Raw genomic sequence first — 14,690 nt, forward strand, 5'->3', positions numbered from 1 at the left:
AAGAAGTTGGGGTATGATGATCAGCATGTTGACTCGTTCTTGTGGGAGGTAAGAACTGTGGGAAAATCATTATGTTTTGAAAGTTAAGATTTAGAGGATATTGTCAGCAGTGAATAAAATGGATCAAGGGAGTGGTCGAGAAAAACCAAAAGGATCTAAGTTGGTAAACACATTAATCCAATTTTGAGATTTTTGACTAGTGGCTCAAGAGGAGAAAATAGAAAAGGTCCAGGGAAAGAAGAATGGACTTAGTGGTTGGATAGAGTGGTTGGTTAGCTGTAGATAATAAAAAACTGCTGCTCAAACTTGCATTGAGCTTTTAAAACAATCTATGGTCCATTATCAGATGGTGATGAAATGCTGGAGTGCAGAGAGAGTAAATTTCTGGAGAAAAGCATTAGCCTAAGGGGCTTTGTCTGCTGAAGGTTGTCAGAGGAAACACCTTATGCATTTTATTTTGGCCACTTGGGAAAATTCCTGAACTCAGGTAGAAAACATAAGGCTTTTCCAAAGTGTATTCTCTATTTTAAAACTTGAGATTTTCTCTTAGAGATGGAATATCTGTTCAGAAGGAGTGGACGGGTCTAGAAATAGTTATCAAAAGTGACGCCTTTTTTTTTTTTTTAACTTAGAAGTTGAAACTTTATGAAACATGAAAGAAAACCACTAAGAGATACAGAACTTGTATATCTAGGTTGGAAATCAATGAGAAGAATTTGTGAAATTTTATGTAATCGAATATGTTTTGTTTAGCCTCTGCTTCGTTTCAGGGGTATTATAGACCCCAGTATGTGCTTAGCTGAAAAAAAGGGAGTGGAATCCTACAAAAAGGTAGGTTTTAGCTAATGAGAACCAGGTAGACTTCTAAAGGTTATATAATCTAGTTACATAACTGTACCGGACATGTGCTTGACATTAACTGAACTTATGTATCCTGAGTAAGTAAACAAATATATTTTCCTACCTGTGTAACTTTATCTTAATGTAAATTGAGAAATCTAATCTTTACATTTTTTCACATCATTACCTCTATCTTAGCAAGTGATTGTGGCTGTTCTTTTTTGTTGTTGTTAATCTATCTTTCTCAGCCTCCAATTATCTATGAATCATCCTTTATACGTATTAGCTTGAATTTTGGAACTCACTGCCAAAAATGTGCCTGGAGACCAGGTTGCTTACTCCAAGGGTCTTAAGTTGCTCTGATCAACTCAAGACCAAACCACCAACTGTTTGTCCACCAACAAACAGCTAGAAGTCTAGTCCAACCCACCTAGCCTCTTGCCGGGAGACTCGTTTTATGCACTGGTTAGGTTCCAAAGTTATCATGTTGTGTCACATCCTTGAAAAATCCCTTAAATCGCCCACAAAATACAAAACACATACTTTGTGTACATTGTTCCATTTCTCATAAGTCTAACACAGCCAGATTTTTTTCTCTTGCATTGTTTTTCCTCCATGAACAAGTGATATATTTAGTTTGTGTTTGGGAACATGCCTTGTGGGGGAAAAAAGAGAGCGTAGTTGAATTTGTGTTTGTTAAATGTGTACTCACATGACTCTACTGTATTCCCTTCCTGAACCTTCCTTAGATTCACCTTTTCATTCCTAATTCTTCAGCATCTTCTCTGGGTTTTCCTGAAAGCATTCATTCCTTTTCATTCCTCTCAAATGGAGGCTGCTTATTTTCTCTTCACCTGCAACCTACATGCAGGCAGAGCTGGCATCCTCATAGACGCCTCGTACCTCTGCTAGGCCGTTATTCTCTGCTCTTCCGTAGGAACTACTTCTTTGGGTTTCATATGGCCTACCTAGTCTGTTCATCCTCATTGCTCTCATCTGGTGACCTCATTCTGATCATTCCTCCTCCTTTAGTGAGGACTTTAATAATTGGCTCATTGTCTTCTAGACTACCAAATCTTGCCATTATCTTTTTTTTTATTCATTTATTTGACACAGAGAGGAAGAGAGTATAAGCAGGGGGAGTGGCAAGCAGAGGGAAAGGGAGAAGAGGCTCCCCACTAAGCAGAGAGCCTGACATGGAGCTAAGTCCCAGGACCCTGGGATCATGACCTGAGCCAAAGGCAGATGCTTAACTGACTAAGTCGCCCAGATGCCCCTGCCATTATCTGGTTTGACATTAGCATCCATGTGTACTACCCATTAAATCCTCTCCCTTTCAGTGCCTGACTTTTCCAACTCCAGTGATGTTTCCTCTACTCCCTTTCAGCCACCAACTCCCATGGCACATCTTGGACCTAGGCACCTGGGATATATTAAGATCAGTAGCTCAACTATCTGACTTACTCTGAACTCCTGACCTTCCAACTACTCATCATTTTTGGACTTCGGAGGGACCTCCTGTGTCTGACTCCTCTGCATTTTGTCTGAGAGCCACCTGCCATCTTTGCTTCTTTTCCACGATAGCTTGGACTCTATTGCTTCAGTGCCCATTATTTCATTGTCTCCTACTCTCTCTCCCAACCTCGGTAGTCTGGCTTCAGTTCCCCACTCCAGTTGAAACCTCTCTAAGGGAATCAAATCACCTTGTTGCTATTACTACTGAAATGTTTAATTCCTTACTAGATTTGTGTTTGAAAAAAAAATTTTTTTAAAGATCTTATTTATTTAACAGACAGATCACAAGTAGGCAGAGAGGCAGGCAGAGAGAGAGGGGGAAGCAGGCTCTCCACTGAGCAGAGAGCCCGATGCGGAGCTCAATCCCAGGACCCTGAGATCATGACCTGAGCCGAAGGCAGAGGCTTTAACCCACTGAGCCACCCAGGCGCCCCTGTGTTTGGAAATTTTTTTAAGGATTCTACAATTCTGCCCTTTTTTTGAGACTAGTCTTAGCCTCTACATAGTAAAAATTAGTGGGTCTCACGAACAGTAATTTTGTTAAAGATTTTACTTATTTATTTGCGAGAGGGAGAGAAGGGAGGGAGCAGGAGCAGAGTGAGAAGCAGACTCCCCACTGAGCGGAGATCCTGCCATGGGGCTCAGTCCCCTAGGACCTTGAGATCATGACCTGAGCGGAAGTCAGATGCTTAACTGACAGAGCCACCCAGGCACCCCTCACTAACAATAATTTTTTAAAGTTGATCATCATTTCATAGGCTAAATATCATTTAATATAGTGTGTTCTTCTTCCTTGTAAGCTTTATTACTAAAATTTACTTTTTCAAAGTAGGCTAATGAGGTCATTGTGCACTACTTATATAAATTTACAATATGTTATAATTAAGCATGGAAAATATTATGTACATAATATATTACTGCATTTCTGTGGTAATCATTTTTCATTCGTGTTTTGCAGTTGAAGCTTTGTATCAAACCACATACCCAGAATATCTCCAGTACATTTACTTGGTGGCGCCAATATCTCTTATGATGTTGAACCCTATAGGATTTATCTTCTGTGAAATCCAGAAGTGGAAAGACACTCAAAATGCTTCTCAAAACAAAGTGAAAATTGTGGGACTTGGACTTCTGCGTGTATTACAGAACCCAATAGTATTTATGGTTTTCATTGGCATTGCCTTCAATTTTATTCTTGATCAAAAAGTGCCCATATATATGGAAAATTTTCTTGATGGACTTGCAAATTCTTTCTCGGGAGCAGCTCTATTTTATCTTGGTCTTACAATGGTGGGGAAAATAAAGAAACTGAAGAAGTCAGCATTTGTTGTACTAATTCTTCTCATCACAGCTAAACTGTAAGTTCCATTTCTTTAACTTGGGGACTGTACTTTGTGAAAGCCTTGTTTAGCCAGTTCCTGAGATGTTTTTGCAACTGTTTTCTCCCCTAAATAATCTGATAGTAATACTCTCTTCTGAGTAGCTGTCATTTAAAGGAAAATGTGGTGTTGGTATATTGTGGAAAGTTACTGCCTTATTCTGTATAAGTTATTCTTTCCATTTTACTGCCAGAAGATAAAGACTATTGGTTTCCCTTTAACTTTTTTATAATCTTACTTAATATCTCCTAATGTCCCAGTTTGATCATATTTTTAAAGGAAATTTTACAGGATTTCTGAGTTTTCCAATCTTTTAAAGCCCTATTGGTCATGATGAAAACAATAATTTTGAGTGCAAGCTTGTTTTCATGAGTTTGGGGAAAATATTCTATAATTCTGTGGGCGGTTGAACTTTCTAAATAGGGAAGTCCATACAAATGATTATTCTCAACTATCTGATCCTAGCTTATCAAATAAAGTTTATATCAGTTCCTTAGTCAACAGTTCTTCAGCTTACTTAGTTCATTAGCCACAGAGTTGTACTTCATGGTGAAGGGGACATAATTTTACTGTGACACCACTCCAACGCACTTTGGGCATACTTAACTGTTGAAATTAGCCTTGTGTAAACTGTTAAATTCACGAAAGCAGTGCAATATGAGATAGGGTCTATATTTTCCCAAAATAATAAAAATGAATATAACTTTTGAAAATTATTTATGGTGTGGCATTATGTTCCTTGGAAACAAAGTATTAATTTTTTAAACGAAGTATTAATTAATATTGCCACAGTCATAAATACAGTTCTAATGTTTGTTTGTTTTTTAAGATTTTATTTATTTATTGGACAGACAGATCACAAGTAGGTAGAGAGGCAGGCAGAGAGAGAGGAAGGGAAGCAGGCTCCCTGCCGAGCAGAGACTCAATCCTAGGACCCAAGATCACAACCAGAACCAAAGGCAAGGGCTTAACCCACTGAGCCACCCAGGCACCCCTGGTTCTAACGTTAATAGTATTGTCAACTTCAACTTACAAGTAATATTTAAATATTCTCATTGTAAAAATATTTTTTCCTAAAAAAAAAAAACCAAAAAACAAAAAACTTTTTTTTCTGGGTCTTTGATCTCTGTTAGATAGTTTTATCTATTTTTTAAATTAAAAAGTACATGTAAGCTTTGCGCAGTGGCAGTATCGTAGCCAATGAGGTTTATCCGAGGCGTGATTATTGCTAATTGAAAAAGTACATGTAAGAGCAGTTTTGTATTCTGTACTAGAGCATAGGTGCTACTATGACAATGTTATCAATCCCGGCCTCGTTCTTTTTAGAGGACAGCTTCATTAGCTCGGCTTCCTTTATATGCTCTTTCTATGGAATCCTAAAGGATTTGTTTAATAACTGACTCTCCACCAGGTCTGGATTTCACTACTTTTCTGCTGTACCTCAGCTGTTTCAGTTCCCTCTGCCCAACCCTTTTGTCTTCACAGCAATGAAGAGGTAATTGTAAGATGCCTGTTTTTCTATTGGCTTTCAGAATCTAAATGAGCTGCACTGTTACCAACAGATGAACCATTTAAACCCCAAATCATAATAAAGACCAGGGGTTCTTTCCAAAAAGAAATTTAGTAATTTTCTTGAAAAAAGCTGGATTAGATTATCAATCTTTTTGTTTTCTTTTAACATCTCAGTTTTCTGGTAGAGGAAACAAGAAACGGCAGCTACAGTTACAACTTTTAAAAATTTTTGGAGAGGAAATTATTTGTGGAACCAAAGCTGAGGGTCTTTTTCCTCCTAATCCCTGATGTTGAAAACACTTTTTAGAATACTGTTACACCTAAGTGGCTCAAGTTAAATTCTTCATTCTTTCAAAATGTTCACAAGTAGGCATGTAGGGAATATGTGCATGCAAATCGATAGACCTTTTGGGCAGGAGAAGAATAACGTAATGCCAAGTTCACTGAAACATTCGCCTCCTTGGGGACCAGTGTACTTTGAGATCGAGTGAATGACACATTTCTTGTTTTTTCAGCCTGGTGCTCCCACTTCTGTGCAGAGAAATGGTGGAACTCTTGGACAAGGGCGACAGTATAGTGAACCATACAAGTTTATCAAATTATGCATTTTTGTATGGTGTCTTTCCTGTAGCACCAGGAGTGGCTATCTTTGCAACACAGTTCAACATGGAAGTAGAGATTGTACGTATATGCTACCTTCTAAGTTTAATTACACAGTTAGCAGAAAAATGAATTTTTAAAGCAGAGAGATCAGTCTTCTTTTATGAGAATTTGATATGTGAAAGCTACTTGATTGTAAATAAGGAGGCATCACGTAACTTCAGGTAATAGAATTACTTAATCTGGGGTCTTTTCTCAGCCATAACTTTTTTCATTAGTCTTTTTTAGTTTTAAATATTTTATTGTTGTATTTCTGCTGAAGCCTAAAGTTTATTTGTAGTATGGTAACTTTTGAAATTTGGGTTAAAAAAAAATCTGTTTCATTCACTGTTAATTCACCAGATGCAAAACACCACATAATCAGTTGCAGTAAATAGCTAAAATCACTTAACATCAAATTATTAACGGTGTCTAAGCATATGTTATCTATAGCACTAAATGTTTTCAAAATATAACCTGAAGGAACTAAACTTTTTAACAAAGGTTAGTTCCATTATTTAATCTGTAAAATGTTTACATGGTAATTTTTTTAATTGATCTTATTGCCCTATATTTTATGAAATAGTGTGGGAGGAAATTGGTCATCAGTTTAATTAGATCATTACTATGCTTTACTTTCTAGAACCCAGAAGATAATCATCAGCTTGGGATGTCTAGTTCTGGTTATATGTGAATATTAATTGAGCATAGGGTGGAAGAGGAGCCAAAGGAACTTAACTGTGTTTTTGTTTAAGGACTCTCAGAAAGGGGATATAGTATTTGAGAACATGCTGGAATTTATGATGTCTTTTTAGTGACTTTTGCTTTTATTTTAGAAGCCTTGATGTGCTGTGACTATTTAAAATGTAGGGTCATTGTTTTATTGAGACTATGACCTTTCTCTCAATTTTATTTCATTTTTTGCAGATAACCTCAGGGATGGTAATAAGCACATTTGTGTCTGCACCAATCATGTATGTTTCTGCCTGGTTACTGACCTTTCCTACTATGGACCCTAAGCCATTGGCATATGCCATCCAGAATGTTAGTTTTGATATAAGTATTATCAGCCTTGTCTCCTTGGTAAGTACATTTCACTGTAAATATGAATGAAAACCACAGAATGAGTTTGAAAATAGCTTAGTAACAGAAAGTTAGGGATTTAAAAATTTATTTTAAAAAATCTCTTATGCAATAGAGAAAACTAAAACCTGCCCGTAAAATGTGATATCAGCCTTCTGAGTTGTGTCTTTCCTTCTGAGAGATAGAGTTGTGTAGCAGATGAGGCATGAGATTTAGTCAGCCCTGCACTGGCTTTTGGCCCTATCACCGACTAGGCGTATATCTCAGCCTTCCTAAGCTGCAGTTTTCTCAGCGAGGAAATAGAGATACTAATTTTACCTATTTCCATGGGTTCTTTTAAGGATTACATATGACAATACATGTGAAAAGCATCTGCAAATGGCAGATCACTCTACGAATACTATTGGTATTAGCTAATTGTAGAATCATGGGGTTGGAAGGGATTGTCTAACCATCTATTTAATGACAACGAAGCTTTTTGGATAAATCTAGTTCAAATTAAATACTAAAACATTTAACAACTGGAGTTATAGCTCAAGTTGCTTATGGAATTCAAGCAGCATTCTGGTGGGGAAAAAAACACTTTTACTGTTAAAAGAAGGATGTGGGGGTGAATGTGTGTGTGGACAACAAGTAAATGTGTTATTAATGTAATTTCTAGGAAATTTCACTTCTGTTACATATTCTTAAAATCTGTGCTCTTCGACAAGAGGACAGTCTAGGGAGAGGGATGATATGAATTTTGATTGATAGGGAGGGGAGAAGAAAGAAGGAAATCAACCAGCATTCGTAGCTGGCCACTTTAGAAGGAGAATAGAAACCCAATCCTGATAAATATGAGGAATGCAAGATAATTCGTCTCAAGGTGGGCTGTATGCTTTGTTTGAAGTCAGACTGCCTGGAATTTGGATACCTCGTGAGGCAATGGTGGAATCAAAATTAGAAGAGTTGGGCGCCTGGATGGCTCAGTGGGTTAGGCCGCTGCCTTCAGCTCGGGTCATGATCTCAGGGTCCTGGGATCGAGTTCCGCATCGGGCTCTCTGGTCCGTGGAGAGCCTGCTTCCTCCTCTTTCTCTCTCTGCCTGCCTCTCTGCCTACTAGTGATCTCTCTCTGTCAAGTAAATAAATAAAATCTTTAAAAAAAAAAAATTAGAAGAGTTCAGTAACTGCATCTCCCACGAAAGATCTTTTCCTGAATAGCTGGCTATGAGCCTGTGTCCTACCCAGCTACCCAAGGTGGGGGAAGTTAGAACATGGCCTTGGTCAAGGCATTAGTTCTTAAAGACCCTGTCATTTTTTTTTTTTAAAAGACTTTATTTATTTATTTGTCAGAGAGAGACCTAGAGAGCATGCACAAACACGGGGAGCGGCAGGCAGAGGGAGAGGGAGAAGCAGGCTCCCTGCTGATCAAGGAGCCTGATGCAGGGCTCCATTGAAGGACCATGATCCCAGGATCATGACCTAATCTTAAGGCAGATGCTTAACCGACTGAGCCACCTAGGCTTTCTGACCCTGTCATTTTTGAACAGTTAATTTTCAATAGGATCTCTCCATGCTTTGTTTTCCCCAAAATATAAATGACATATAATTAGTTTCAGGAATGCATCATGGTGATCCGATACTTTTATACATTATGAAATGATCCCCATGATAAGCCCAGGCACCGTTTGTCACTGTTCGAAGTTATTATAATGTTACTGACCATGTTCCCTATGTTGTACATTGCATCCCCAGGACTGACTTATTTTATAATTGTACTTCTCAGTCCACCTCCCCTGTTTCACCTGCCACCCTACTCCTCCCTCCTCTGGTGACCAGCAGTTTGCTGTATCTATGAGTCTATGTCTGTTTTGTTTTGTTTGTTCATTTGGTTTGTTATTCGGATTCCACACAGAAGTGAAATGGTATAGTATTTGTGTTTCTCTGTCTGACTTATTATTTCACTTAGCATGATGGGCCCGCTGGCGGGTCCATCCATGTTATTGCATCTGCATGCTATTAATTTTACTTTGGGGGGCACCTGGGTGGCTCAGTGGGTTAAGCCTCTGCCTTCGGCTCAGGTCATGATTGCAGGGTCCTGGTATCGAGCCCTACATTGGGCTCTCTGCTCAGCAGGGAGCGTGCTTCCTCCTCTTTCTCTGCTGTCTCTGCCTACTTGTGATCTCTCTCTCTGTCAAATAAATAAATAAAATCTTAAAATTTTTTTCTTACTTTGGGTATGGTAATTTACCTTAATATTCTTTGGGGAACTAGGCAGATTAAAATAAATAAAATATTGGAATTTCTTTCTGAACCAGGATAAAGAGAGTGCTCTAAAGAAGCCAATCAGTGAGTTATTTGATAAGTAGTCCAAAGATTAAGAAACCTGAATAACTTTGAACCTTTTGTCTTTAAGATCTGGTCTCTGGCTATTCTTCTTTTGAGTAAGAAATACAAACAGCTTCCACATATGCTTACAACTAATTTACTCATCGCACAGGTTAGTAGGCAGATACTTAGAACTATGCTTTTTTCACTGATTATTCTACTATAAAGAAGAAAATTATCTGGTTGGGTTTTTCCAGTTATGACGTTGAAAGTACTTTTTACCAATTGCAATTAATTACAACTTGATCACAATTAATTTATCCCTAAATTATATTATACACCACAATATGTCTTGAACTTATAAAGTTGAGGCTAATAATGGCATTTGGTGATAATTTTGCACTTTGAATAGAAATAATCATTAAAAATTGAACTCTCTCACTATCTTATTCTTCTAGTCAAGTGTTTGCATGACTCAAATTATAATGCAAAGACATTTAACATTTTTTATGTAAACAATTACTTTATTTTTTATTATTTTATGGAAACGATTACTAAATATAAGGTTAGTATTTAGAATGTTTGTTTCAATTGATTATGTACACTGTTAAAGACCATAAGAAGGGTTTTTATCATAAAACTTGAAGTTTTAGTATAACTAGCAGTGCTTTAAAATGAATAATTATAATAATTATAATGAATTTGCTGTGAATAAAACATTTGTCTGACTCACATGACTATGACTGACTTTGTTCATAATTTTTTCTGCAGTCTATTGTCTGTGCTGGAATGATGATATGGAATTTCGTTAAAGAAAAAAATTTTGTTGGACAGATTCTGGTGTTTGTTTTATTGTACAGCTCCCTGTATAGCACCTACCTATGGACAGGTAAGATGGATCGTGAATGGAAATTTAGGTTTTCCATCAGGAGAAGCTATTTGAAGTCTAGTAATTCAGGACTAATGCATTGTCTCAGGCCATTGCGCTCACTGGCATAGGCAATGTGTGAAGCCAAGTTCCGTTTCCATGGTATAGAGAAATAGGACCTCATTTCAACTTTGGATGCTGGGAGTTTCCAGTCACATGGTCTTTCTCCTCTGGATCTTTGGCTCTTGGCCATGGTCAGCAGAGCTCCCTTTTTTTTTTTTAAAGATTTTATTTATTTATTTGTCAGGCATAGAGGGAGAGCGAGCGAGTGAGCACAGGCTGACAGAGGCAGAGGGAGAAGCAGGCTCCCTGCCGAGCAAGGAGCCCGATGCGGGACTTAATCCCAGGATGCTGGGATCATGACCTGAGCCGAAGGCAGCCGCCTAACCAACTGAGCCACCCAGGCGTCCCAGCAGAGCTCTCTTTTGGAAGCAGCAAGAGATCAGGTATTAGAGGCAAGTGGAGAAAGGAGGAAGAGAATGTCAGGGAAGTGTGAGGCCCATGAGGTATATCCCAGAGCTCACTATAAGAGTCCGACCAAACTGAGCGAAAAATCTGGCCCTGCCTTCAGCAGATAGCTTAATTTTGCAATCTCAGTTTCCCCATCTGTGACATTGGGTTTTTTCACCTTACAGAGTTATTTGAAAACTAAATGAGATATGGGTATTTATGCCTGGTATGTGGTAGGCAGCCAACAAGAACTATATTATTAAACAGCAGGGAAAGTGGCTATAGAACAAGAAAAGTAAGGAATAAAAGGGTATGGAAATACAAAAGTACATAGTAAGAGAGACTATTTCTCATTTCAGCTGGCTCCAAAAAAAATAGTCAAACACTTTAGCATATTGCCATTTTGAAGTATAGTGTTTAACTTGGATGCCTACATTCTGGTATGTTTGCAAAACATTCTGGGTGGCTGTTTTGTATCCATACCACAAACGTGAACTGATACAATGGCACAGAAAAGGAAATTGTAACATGGTAGGGCTGGTTGGAGCCACTGTGAGGAGGCAGGTGTCAGGAAGTGGCTTCGAGGGACAAGCCTTTGATTTCATGCCTTCGAGATCAAAAGCAGGGCTCATCTAAGTCAATAGCCTTTTGAAGTGAAGCAACAATGTGGTGAGGAGTTCTGGAATGAAAACTTCAGTGCAAACAGAAGAAGATGTGTGGTTTTGAAAAGCAAACAGCTGTAACCAAACCACCGTGAGCTCGCTCCTTGGCGACTCCCCATGTTGAAGCTAAACCAGGTGAGTTGTTACACAAAGGAAACTATTTGCAGCAAATGAGGAGATTGTGGGGAATAACTTCCAAAGCTATGGCTCCCTGAGCAAGGGTGACTGGGTTCCTTTTGTCTAGGGTTAGGGTGAATATTCAGGGAGAGCAGTCTTGTCATCATATGTGTCAAGGTGAGTATCAGGTCACACGTGCACCCTAAGGAGAGGTGCACTGTATCGTATGCTATGTAAATGAGGCTTGTGCTCCTCCTTCCATGGAGGGTTTTATTGCTAGAAGGAGGTTAAAGGTAATTGTTGGTCATCCCAGAGGTCCCTTGTGGTCCACCTGCACAGGTGCAAGGCAGGTGTTTTGCTCAACCCGGTCTGGGTGGCCTCCACCACCTGTTGCTTCCTCTGTTGCTTGAGGGCTCAGTTCGGTTTGCATCATGTGATGTTATGCCTATGGGTTCTTTTGCCTGAGTGAAGCTGGAAAGAAGAACTCAAGGAAAAACATGGGGCATATGTGTGTTTGTACAAGCAGATAAGCAATAAAGGCCAGGTCTTGGGATCTAGCTGGTGACATATCTTGTGTAATGTAAGAGTTTTCAGGAGATGTCAAGTAAAAGAGCCTAAAGACTTTTATTCCCAAATGCAGTTGGGCAACTTGATCTCTAATACTTACATTTCTTAAGGCTAAGCAAATAGATCATTGTATCAGAAATCACCAAGTGTCTTTAAAACCTTTTTAAGCAGGGATTCCTGGGTGGCTCAGTGGGTTAGACCTCTGCCTTCAGCTCAGGTCATGATCTCAGGGACCTGGGATCAAGCCCCGCATCGGCTCTCTGCTCAGCGGGAGCCTGCTTCCCTCCCTATCTGCCTACTTGTGGTCTCTCTCTGTCAAATAAATAAATAAAGTCTTTAAAAAAAAAAACAACCTTTTTAATCATACATGTCAAAATCTATCTAGAGACGTTGTTCTGGATTCCTGGATCCCAGTGAAGGTGCTCTTCAACTGTGAGATTATTAGGCTAGAACAGGATTTTAGACCTGAAGTGTCTTTTTAAATCATCCTGTTCAGCCATTTTCAGTTTCACCCATTTGCCTGCCATCTTCACAATTTTTGCTGTATCTGCATGCCACTTGTCCTTTTTTAAAAAAATTTCCCTAAAAATTTACTCACTTTTTTAACTTAAATAAATTGAACCTTATAGTAATAAAATCCCAGGTTTCCTGTGCTAGTTTTTCACTAGCGTGTTAAACACAAAACTAGTCCAAAAATTTTGTATAGTCTCTTATGCTTTGGAAACAGTGGTATAGTGTAAGTCCTTTGTTTTTCAAATGAGTTCAGTGAGGCCCAAAATGTTTAACCTATTCAGGTAGGAACTCTAAGCTTCTGTCAGCAACCTGGGAGAGATCCAGGACCAGCCTGGGCCTATTTGTAGACCAGTCTTTGCATAAGGCAAGAATGATGACCTTTGGGACTATGAAGAATGCTCTCACTGCTATAATAGAACACTGTTGGGTGCCTTGTTGAAAACCTAGAACTATAAAAGGCACAAATGTATTTAGGAAGGAGCAGTGACATTAAAGTACCTCCTGAACTTGCGGGTTCTCTGTAAAAAAAAAAACAATTTGCAAGAGCCTCAGTGTTCATTTGTATTATTCTAGCACAGTGTTACTTAATCTGTACGGTTTTGGGTCTGGGTATGAATTCCTTATATACAGCTAATAAACAACCTTAAAACTGAAGCAGATTCACAGATGAGAGTCCCAGTTACAAACTCGGTAATTCTAATTGGCAACATTCATGACAGGACAAAGGATCTTGTTTTGCTAATCTGAATCACAACTTGAAATGTAAAATGGAACTCATTCCTCTGGTTAGGATTTTTTTGAAAAATTTTTTTTTTTTTTTTTTTTTTTTTTTTAGCGTGGTTTGCCTTTACTTTCATGTGTGGGCTTATGACCTGGTTCATCTCACTGCATTTCTCTCTTCAGACTACCATAGAACCTTCGCTGGGATCTTGTGTTGTGATAGTTGGCCTTCACTTGGCTCAAACTTACCGTTTAACCAGATGCTGGCTCTGAGATTATGAGACAGTGCTATGGTTATAAGACGGGCATCTTAGATGATTATCATTGAAAATATACCAAAGAGACTTAAAATTTCTCACAGAAATGTCTAAATCCATGGACGATTATTAGAAACACTGATAGAGTTTGTAGTCCTGCTCTGCCCTCTGCTGGCTATGTGGCTTGGGCAAACCCTTGTATCCATATCTATAAAATGAAGGTGTTCATTTCAAACAATGATTCCTTCCAACTCTGAAGCTCTAAGAGTCTACTACTACATAGGATTTATGGAAAATGATGTTACTTGTATAAATAATTGGATTTAAGATGAAAGGAACGCTCAAGAGTTTTAAAACATTTGTTTTTGTATTAAGTTCACATTATATTTGTATTAAGTTTTATCATTTAGACTTGGGGCATTTTCCAAAAACTAAACCAGGGTAAGAATTGCCTGTACTTTCTTAGCACTGGCAGAGTGAGGGTGTTTTATTTTTAGACTTGCTTTGTATCCAGTTAAAATTTTTTTAACAAATACATAGATTTCAACACCAGTCAAAAGAATAAACTGATTTGAGCTTTTGAAAACTTTGTCATATATAAAACAAGAAGATTTGAGTAAAGAAATTATACAGGAAGGAAAACATGAATGATTATGAGACAAACATGCTTCAAAATATTGAGGCCAGTATTTATTTAGAAAGAGTAAATTTTAGGGTCTAAACCCCTGACTACCATCGAAATAAGCTTGGTTAAAGTTCTATGAGGTCTGATCAACATCAAGAGTAACCGTCTATCTTTCAATTTCTGTTTCTTGTTCTTAGGCCTTCTGGCAGTTTCTTTGTTTCTTTTGAAAAAGAGAGAGAGTGTACAAATTCCTGTTGGAATCATCATAATATCTGGCTGGGGGTAAGTGGATAGTTTTCTGTTTGCCTATATGTTTCCCTATACACAGTTACTATTCATTGTCTCATTCTCTCTCTAAACCTTATTCCAGAATTCCTGCTCTCCTTGTTGGTGTTCTTCTGATAACTGGAAAACATAATGGAGATAGCATTGACTCAGCCTTCTTCTATGGAAAGGAGCAGGTAAGAAGAGATTATTGACAGTTCTTTTCTTGTGAACATCTCTTTTTCCCTTGTTCCTGTGTTTTGCTATACTTACATTAAAGTTATTTTGAAAATCTATTCCAATTTATTGTAT

The 14,690-nt window shown here is 38.3% G+C and overlaps 1 protein-coding gene across 3 annotated transcripts in view; it reads left to right on the forward strand.

The window, feature by feature from the left end:
* Positions 1-14,690, forward strand: part of GPR155 (G protein-coupled receptor 155) — a 42,499-nt gene that overhangs the window by 9,890 nt on the left and 17,919 nt on the right. For all 3 annotated transcript variants that reach the window (XM_082689525.1, XM_082689526.1, XM_082689527.1), the window contains exons 3-9: positions 3,314-3,713; positions 5,762-5,927; positions 6,813-6,968; positions 9,364-9,447; positions 10,047-10,164; positions 14,312-14,396; positions 14,485-14,575. In XM_082689525.1, the coding sequence (XP_082545651.1) occupies positions 3,314-3,713; positions 5,762-5,927; positions 6,813-6,968; positions 9,364-9,447; positions 10,047-10,164; positions 14,312-14,396; positions 14,485-14,575 (1,100 nt within the window). The remainder of the gene's footprint in view (positions 1-3,313; positions 3,714-5,761; positions 5,928-6,812; positions 6,969-9,363; positions 9,448-10,046; positions 10,165-14,311; positions 14,397-14,484; positions 14,576-14,690) is intronic.

The sequence above is a fragment of the Mustela nivalis genome (assembly GCF_964662115.1).
Source record: "Mustela nivalis genome assembly, chromosome: 11".
NCBI classification, from domain to species: Eukaryota; Metazoa; Chordata; class Mammalia; order Carnivora; family Mustelidae; genus Mustela; species Mustela nivalis.